The sequence below is a fragment of the Ananas comosus genome, linkage group 9, assembly GCF_001540865.1.
Source record: "Ananas comosus cultivar F153 linkage group 9, ASM154086v1, whole genome shotgun sequence".
Taxonomy (NCBI): domain Eukaryota; kingdom Viridiplantae; phylum Streptophyta; class Magnoliopsida; order Poales; family Bromeliaceae; genus Ananas; species Ananas comosus.
In genome coordinates this window covers 3,404,065-3,413,693 of record NC_033629.1, presented here as the reverse complement: position 1 = coordinate 3,413,693, position 9,629 = coordinate 3,404,065, and the positions used below count along the sequence as shown (strand labels likewise).

The window sequence follows — 9,629 nt, the reverse complement described above, 5'->3', positions numbered from 1 at the left end:
TACACAATTTAAAAAATGTAAATTTTCTAATAATTTTTTTTTTATCTAAATTAGATTAATAGATAAAATAGTTGCTTATGCAAAAGAATCTTAACTTAAAAAAAAAAAGCTAAATTACAGAAAACTCCTCTATCAAAATCCGATTTTTCACTTTTTCTTCCTGTCATTTAAAAACCTACACTTTGTCCCCCTAAAAAATAAAAAATATTCGTTTTGGACCCCGCCGTCACTGTTCCGTTAGGGTTCCATCTATATTTCATTATTATATTTTTTTTATACCGAAAATACCCTTCTACGGATAAAGGAGGGTTTGGGGACGAGAGGAAAAAGAAGAGGGTAGATTTTGGTCATTTTAGCAATACTAGTAACACCGTACTCCCCTGTATATATTTTTTATTTTTCAGGGGGGGCAAAGTGTAGATTTTTAAATGACAGGGTAGGAAAGTGAAAAATCAAGTTTTGATAGGATGGTTTTCTGTAATTTAGTCTTAAAAAAATCTTCACTTGTGTGTGGCATACCGCAGGATCTTCACTATTGCAATATAAATCCACGCAATCTTAATGTAAGAACATTAATTAGATAAATCCCACAAATAGTACGTACGACACACAATATTATTATTACTATTGTTTATAATAGAAGAGTCACACCACCCTACAACAATTGAATACCATATATATATATATATATATATATATATCTGCTATTCTTTATTTCATAAACAAAGTTGACAGACACGGGTAGCACACTAAAAAACATAGACGAACATAAAGACACGGTCGATACCCTGCACACTGATGGTATCCTTATTCATTTACGTAGAAGCGCATACGTACGTAGGAGAACGGGACCATCATTAATCTATGTAGATCCCAATTGCATTAAGTTGCTGCGCTGAACGCCCAAAGAAGCCAACAATTGCAGCCGTTGATTTGAAAGCGAAAGTGCTTCCTTGCACACTACCGTACGGTCCATACGTATTAGAAGTGTTGGTGTTGAAAGTAAGCGAACAAACAACATAAGCTCCTACTATTTTATCAATTGAGCCTTCTATGCCATTAAGGAACTCGCCGGGTTGAAACGTAACCTGCAGAATATATAGAAAAAATCAGACGACAGTAAATTGGATATGAAAATATTGGTGTCATTTTTTATGTACTAACAGTGTCATTCATCTAGTAAATTCGCTACATTTACAGTCCCGATGCTCGGCTGAAACTGCATGTGCGCACGCAGAGCTAAGTGGCTACCCCAAAATTCTTCTCCACTTGGTATGTATATAGAGTGTACCGGTATTTAATGTGAAACAACCGTTATGCTCAAAAAACTTAAACTTACAAAGAACGGTGTTTTAAATATTTTTATATTTAACATTAATTCTCTCTTTTATATATATATATATATATATATCTGGGCTCCATATTTTTTGTAGGCCATGACGTGGACTTGAATTAAATAGAAAAAAATTAATAATGCTAGAAGCCTGACGTAATTAATTACTCGAACTCTCGGGGCCTTCTTCTCTGATACTATATATGTTAAGTACTTTAAAAGCTTAAACTAATAGAGAACGGCCGGCGTTTTAAATATTTTTATATTTAAACTAATAGTTGAGGCCGAGTGAATTTGAATACAGCAACTCCAAATACCCATGAGCATCTGCATCTGCATCTGCATCTGCATCTGTAGCTAGCTGGACGGGCTGCACTTACTTTGGTCGCATGCAGTACGTAGTTGTAAAGGCAATTGAATTGATCGCCGTCTTTCAAGGAACTCAACAAGTTGTTAGAATTTAGTTAAAGACTCACAGTTAAATCCTAACTAGACTAAGAAGAAGATTTAAATATGCATGTAATTAATAGATAAAGTAAGTTGAATTAAATTTAAATTAGAATAGACATCAAATTATACCAGGATTTGGGCTAGATCATTGCAGCTTATGCATTATATATATAAATAATGCGCGGCTAATTAACTTTTGGACGTGAACTCAGCAAATTAGAACGAAAAATTATGTGAGCGGCCGATCGAGTCTCTTTTTGAAAGCCTTGCCTGTGAGTTTATTGGCTTCTTCGATTTTATAGAAGACGAAAGAGGCACGAAACAGATTTAGAAGAAGGGTTCGGGTTGAACCTAGCTAGCAGGAGGGGAGTTCGATTTATTATTTTTTACTTGATTAGTTAATTTGATTTCATTCATATTTTTTGTTTGATTTTTATTGTGCTAGCTAGTATTTTTTTATTGGGCAGACTGATCGAGTTTACAATAAAATTCCTAATCGACGCTTTCATTGTGAAATACCAATAATAGATAAGCTAGAGAGCAAGCATCAGATTTATAACAATTGGTATTGTGGATTTTTTTTTCAATGGTACGTAGTTTGGCCTTGTGGTGAAAATTGGTGCGTAGGGTCATGGATTGGGCCACCAATTCAAGTATGAAAATTTCTAGCCTCCTAGGTATGTCTATAAGAACTGAGTTGGTGAATCTAAAATCTAAAGAGGGAGTTTTTTTTTTTTTTTTTTTTTTTTTTTTTTTTTTTTTTTTTTGCTGAAAGAAATAGCGCGCTATCTGTTTCATTCATTAAGCAAAATGAATCTAAAAAGAGAGTTAAGAGAGGCAACGAACAATACACACCGTGGTGGGAGTTCCCCTCCGAGTACCGTACACGGAAGTCGAGGAACCTTGCCCGTACTGAAACTGAATTCCGTTAATGTATTGACTATCAGCCCAGACTGTGAAGCCTAGAATGATTGGCTGAGGATGCATGTCGAAAACTGCCCCATTAGCTCCTCCCCAAGGCCCCTGCTGGACGGCGGTACCAGCCTACAACCAAAGCATGTGGATGGGTCAGATAAAAAATGAATAGAATTAAATGATGAGCACAAAAAAAGAACTATATATATATATATATATATATAAAAGCTCAAGCTAGTCTAATTACTCACCATTGTTGGTTGTTTGTATATTCTCAAAAAGGATATTGGTGAGTTGCTGCGATGCTGGATAGGATGATCATGAATGCCGTGGGGTATTTATAGTGCAACAAGCAAGAGCACACGTACGTCTTCATCTGGTTAAGGCCGGCTTCGCCCGTTCACACTGATTGATGTGGGAAAATTGACCATGCATGTCCTCCTAGCTACGTATTCTTGATGTGGGAAAATTGACCATGCATGTCCTCCTAGCTACGTGAGAATACAAAAGGTGTATACTGTTTTATTGCCACACTCTCAAGGCCTTGGAGTCTATGCTACCTTATTAATTACATGTTACAATCATATATATATGTACAACATCAAAGTGCTTATCCAATTTAATGTGTTTTTGGCTCCTAGCGGAGTCGTGTTTCACATCCCACACCTAGCCCTCCCAAGTGGTACCACGCACATTTCATGCCTCATACATATGTTCGCCCTAAATAGTACCGTTTCATACTTATCGTGCAGTCTAAAGAATAAATCCTTGGGACACAAAATGCCTTAAGGCCCAACATCAAATATAAATATTAAATTTAACTAACTCCTCCAATTATTAAGTAAATATATAGCACATCCGACTAAACGCATATATAGTTCGATCGAATAAAATAGTTCAAAATTAAAATTAAATACTCAACAAATAAACAAATAGGTACATAAGTCAAAGGAAAGTCTATAAATTTGCATAGAGATATCACCTAACTAGTCAGCTCTTCCCTAGCTAGTAATTCACTGAGTCAGTTCACGCCTAGCGAACCAGAACTGAAATATTGATAGACATATCTAGAGCTAGCTACTAGTGAGCATGTAAACAAAAATAGCTAAAATAAATAGCATGATAATTAAGCTATAGTATCAATACACATACCCGAATCCGATCCAATCATATATGCATCGAGAAGTTTTCTTACGAACTGGCATGTCAAGTCCTCTTGCTGTCCAACACCATTAATTGCGCCTCATATTTCGACCCCATCTCGTTTCATCATCGGAGAAGTCCTCAACTTCGTCGACAACAGGGACGAAGCCAGAATTCAATTTTTTACGTATATACCTACTCAATTTTTTAATAAATTTTTTTTATTAGATAATTAATGTAAAAAAATATATTAACTTCATTTTTTTGATTTACACTCGATTAGTTTATAATTATGTTATTTGTATAATTCCATTCAAATAACTTGAGAAATTTTAGTAAATCTATCAGTAATTCTCACTTAGTGATTTAATTTTTAAATTTTTTGTAAATAAAATTATAACAATCAATGACTATTATCTAATAGAGCTAATAAATTTAGCATAATATATATTTTATTTAGTTAAATAAAATAGCTCATCCAAAATAATTAGAGAGTTAAGAATTTATTAAATAAAATATTTAAAGTTGAACGACTTATCTCAAAATAGCAAAATAATACCCTATAATTAAGAGGTTCTTAGCACAGTTTCACCTATAAATTACAAATGATGAGAGAGAGAGAGAGTGCTCTGATCTAGACCAGCACCAAAAACTTTTTTATTATAAGATAGGCCCATATATTTTATAAATGAGTTAGCTCACGAGCTGGCCAACGAGTACAATAAGTTAAAATGATTGGATTAAATATATATAAAAAGTAAATTTATAAAATTTTATCTATTAATTAGACTTTGATCTAATAGTTGAAACTTTACATATAAATGAGTCTTTTTATCATTGAGCTCTTTATATTTTTATTTTGCTAAAAATTAAAAAATTAAAATATATATTATATGTATAATTATTTATTTATATATATAAAGATAAATTAAATAAATTATATAAATATAAAATATATGTATTCGAGCTGTTATCGAGGCGACCGAGAGCAAGTTGACCCCAGCTCGTGTTCGGCTCGTTTATTAAACGAGCGAAAAAATTAAGCTCGTGTTCGGCTCGTTTACTAAACGAGCGATTCGATTCAATTCATTTCGAGCCGAACACGAGCTGGCTCGCGCGAACGGTGGATTGCACCCTACTACTAAGATAAAAAAGTTTAAATATAGTAGGTACGTAATAGCTGATATCGCGTCTACCAATCCATATTTGTCCCATGTGTTCACTCATTCCGTTAAAAATTTTAGAAAAATATTCCACTAAGAGAACCAAACTAGGGCTTCTTGTAGACCCGAGTTACATGGAGGTCCGGCCTGATCAAAATCCCACGAAGCCAACAATTAATTGCACTTGTTGAGTAGCGAAACAAAAATAGTTACGCACCAACTTTTTAAATAGAGAATGAAGTATATGATATGTATATATGTTCACACATAAGTAGTATATAATTAAGGGATACTATCAATTCCAATCTACATCCTTCATTCGAAACTATAAATTTAGAAGTAAAATGGCACGAAACTCTAAAAGCATTCTAGCTCAATTTTTTCTTCTTTCTTTTTTTCTCTTTTTTTTTGAGAGATTGGTATATAGCACGTAGCTACCCGCTTCGTTTATTTCATTTAAAATAAATTCTAGAATGTGAATCAACTAGGATTCGAACTTGGTCTCGGGTACCAACCATCAAGCCCTTTGCCACTTGCTCTAGGGACGGTCGGTAGCTCAATTTTTTTTACTCTCTCTTTTCTTCTCTCTCTCTCTCTCTATCTCTCTCTCTCTATTATTAATATATATATATATATATATATGAAGAAATATGAGTAACAAAATTAGAACAAAGGATATTTTAAAAAAAATCCTAACTTCACTTTTTATGTATATTTGTTATAGAAGGAAAAACTTGCATTGAAAAATATATTATTGGAAAATAACTTATATTTATCTTTTTATAACATTATATTTGATACTCTATTTGATTCTTTTGATATACTTAAATTGCACTTAATTGATTGTTTTTGTTTTTTTTTTTACATTTTGTAAATATTTTTCCTTCAAAAGAAATACTGGGTGTGTTTGGTTCGAAGTCGGAATCGGTATTAAAATCGGAATGGGAATAAGCTGGAAATGGAATCGGAATGATTTATTATATTATTCTGTTTGATTCGCCATCTGAATGAAAATCGGAATGAAATATTCTCATTATTGGTATTTGGTTCAGATAGATATTAGAAACTAATCAAATTAATATGTCAATTTAATTTATCTTTATAATATACTAGTTTAAATTCAAACTAAAAATTGAATACTAAAAATTTATGTTAAAATTTTAAAATGATGTCAAAATTTTAAATATATTTTTTAAAAAAATTAAAATTTGAAATTGAACGGATAATTCAAAATATAAATCTAAATTTCGATTTATTCCAATTCAAACTTAAAATTATAATTTAAATTTCAATTTGAATCCATAAATTAAATTTAAATTTTAAATAAAATTTTTAATTTTTAATTAAATTTAAATTCAACTTCAAATTTATAAATTAGATTTCAAAATGCTTGATAGAATTTTAATTTTTAATTTAAGTTCAAATAAAAATTTATAAATATAATTTTTAAACTTAAAACTTATATTTTAGTTAAAAATCAAGCTTAAAAAGTTAAATTTAATCCAAATAAATTCATTCTGCCTGAATTCAATTTTCAATCCGGCCTCCTATACCGGATTGGAAAAAGAGGTAATTAGGGGATTCTCATTTACCCGAGAATTGAAGTCGGAATGAAAATCCCACATATCAAATACGGACAAACGAATTCATCTATTCCGATTCGGATTCCGATTCTAGAGTAAACAATGGGCTAGCCAAACACGCCCACTAAGTAATCTAATTAATTACTTTATTTTCAAATGCTGTGGATTGCTATACGGAATCGGATGAATGCGCGCGATGGGATTAGTTATAAGGGAATAGTGGCACGTACATGTCTTATCTCGTTATGGTTTCACCCGTACGTGGACACTGATTTTACGTTGGGAAATTGATAATGCACGCATGTCATTCTTACACTGGAAGGCCTTGGATGCTTCTGTTGACGCGTCACAATCATAATAATATCCAACATACCAATCAATGGCTGCTTAATTTGACTTGTGTTTGGGCGGTACCGGTTTTGTGTTTCACGTCCCACATCACGCCATCAAATTGTGTTTCACGCTCGGACATTTTTCGTAATTAGCCCTTTAAAAAAATTTTATTTTAAAAATAGTTTCTATAAATTTAAATCTGTAAAAATCGTTTGATGTCAACGCCATGCTGGCCGGGTTGGGCCAGATAGTTAAGTTAAACACGGCGAATGAATATTTGGCCGGTAGTGAATTCGTGTTTCATGTCCCACATCCTGCCATCGAATCATGTTTTATGTCCCAAACCTTGCCGCCGAATGGTGTTTTACGTTCCAAACTTGTTCGACACAAATCATATACGATTCAAATCGTTTTTCCCCTTCCAATATATTTAAAAATTTACAGATATCTTTCAAACACGAAAGGCCTCAAGACCCAATATCAAAGACAATCAACAACTCCGATTATTTAGTAAATACCACATCTTTTTCGCCCCAAACTGTGTTTCATGCCTCAACCTTCTAAAGAGCAGATATTTCGAGCACGAAAGGCCTAGAGACCTAAAATCATCAAATATTAATTTCAACTAATGACTTCAATTACTTAGTAAATAGCACAGTATTTTGTTCGCCCTATACCGAGCTATACTGAGCTCCAACGTGCTCAAGGAATAGATACTTTCGAACACAAAAATCCTCAAGAACCAATATTGGAAATAAATATTAATTTCCTCTAAAACTTTCAATTATTAAGGAAATAGCACATCCAGCTACCCACATAGGTCAAATAAAACAATTTAGAGCTACACTTTACTACTCACAAATGGTAAACAAATAGATAATAAGCCAAGCGATCGATCTATGAAAATTGGCGTACATATTATCTAAATATTAGCTTCTCCTCCATAGTCAGTCACTGACGAGTATGTAATTAAAACTAACGAAAATAAATAGCACTACAAGCTACAATATCAATATACATATTCAGATCCAACTGGATCATGTATCTGGTTCTAATGCTGTCTCATGCCACTGCAATAAACTTCCAATGCTCATGTATCGGACTCTAATGTTCACTTGCCAGGCTTCAATGTTCGCGCACACACCAAATGCGAAACAAAAAGTAAATCAAGCTACATATATTTTACTGCAGTTTCGACGCATACAAGTTTTCAGTACTTTACTTAATTATCTTTAATGCGTCGAGAGATTATCTTACGATCTATATGTCAAGTCCTAGAAAACAAATAGAACCTTTTACTTCTAAAGTACTCCAACATCATCAACGATACCCTAGTCATAAACCATCATCTCTTTACTCACAATGTGGCCTCTTGTCGACAGTTAAGGATGCTTCTGTGCTCGACTCGCTGAGGGCCTGATTAGTTTTTTGAGGAATATCCAAGAAAAATATTTTTCAGACTATTTTTTTTTCCCGTGTGCTTGATTCATAGGAAAATTAATTTTTCTGAAAAATTATTTTTCATATTTCAAGGAAACTTTTCATTTCATTTTTCAATTTTTTTTACAAAAACAAAATCTTTTTTCTCACCAACATTTCAAGGAGTGAAAAAGGATTTTTTTTTTTTTTCTAGCATATTGATATACATTTATCATATAACCTATCATTTTCAGCATCTTTCACCGTCATCTCTATCTCCCCAATACACACATACTTGCACACACACGGCATAACCTATTGGATTTTGTTGGGTTTGTTGTAATTTAAAACTTGTTAAAGCCTCGTGAGAGCCCAATAATTATTAATGGGCCACTTGGGAACCGAACTAAAATTTTTATGTGTGATGTTTAGTCCTACATTGGAAACCAAAAGGGTGTTTGTGGCTTTTATATAGTTCTTTATTTTCAAGCTAGTTGCTTGGAAGAATATGGGAGTTATGCTCTCGTTTAAACACACGCATGCACGGCACGAGCACGAGCTGAGCCAGTCGGCCGCGCGACGGCGAGTGCGGTCCATACACCTAGTTTATTCCATTTTATTTTTATTCTTATAGTCTTAGACTTATCTTGTTGTCACGCCCCGGATTACACGTTCCCCGGGCACGCCGACAAATCCGCCGTATACAAAGAAATTTTCCCTGTATACGAAGCGATAGTTGTACCTGTAAATCAAACACTACTACAAACAGTAGTAGAGAGCTGCTAGAGAAAACTGAAGCTAAATAAAACAGAGTTTCATATACATAGTTCGGATCCAAAAATACAGAGCTACTCGCACTGGCGAGTTAAGTCAACTATGTACATAAACTCGAAACAAAACCTCTACCTGCAGAAGGGCACCTCTAGCTCAGCACGTCGGGTAGGGCTCTAACTCGCGACGCCCTTGCCTCGATCCTGGTCCGCAGACGGTGCAGCAGCCGGAACCTGTGGCTCTGCAAAATCAAAAAGAATTGTAACATGTCGCATTTCTCGGAGACGGAGTACTACACAGGGTAGTGTAGAAATCTGTATTTTACATCGTGCTGGTTCGGCGAGTGGGATTATTTACAGGGTCCGTTCAGGTTGTTCCGGATAACTGTGGTGCGTCAGACGTTGACGGTGGACCGTATCGCTTTGGCGTCTAGTTGTGCGTATGCAGGCCCCTTTGCCCTGCTTGGTTGTATAGACCGCGAGTGGTGCCGCCACCCTGGCTCCCCCGTTCGCCCGCTCT

The 9,629-nt window shown here is 34.2% G+C and overlaps 1 protein-coding gene and 1 long non-coding RNA gene across 2 annotated transcripts in view; both read right to left on the bottom strand.

The window, feature by feature from the left end:
- On the bottom strand, positions 595-3,005 carry LOC109715605 (jacalin-related lectin 34-like). The gene is made up of 3 exons (XM_020240718.1): positions 2,950-3,005; positions 2,639-2,827; positions 595-1,088 (listed from the first exon to the last, which is right to left on the bottom strand). Exons 1-3 carry the CDS (start codon positions 2,950-2,952, stop codon positions 858-860), a joined length of 423 nt encoding a protein of 140 aa, XP_020096307.1. The 5' UTR covers positions 2,953-3,005; the 3' UTR covers positions 595-857.
- Positions 9,293-9,629, bottom strand: part of LOC109715609 — a 13,343-nt gene continuing 13,006 nt past the window's right edge. Inside the window, exon 4 of the long non-coding RNA XR_002217704.1 lies at positions 9,293-9,351. This is a non-coding gene — a long non-coding RNA (uncharacterized LOC109715609). The remainder of the gene's footprint in view (positions 9,352-9,629) is intronic.

What these genes read in the sequence shown, in the direction of transcription:
- LOC109715605 (XM_020240718.1), bottom strand. An exon ending in GGAGGGGAACTCCCACCACG is followed by an intron (nt 1,089 to 2,638) that starts GTGTGTATTGTT and finishes TATATTCTGCAG; the next exon opens with GTTACGTTTCAACCCGGCGA.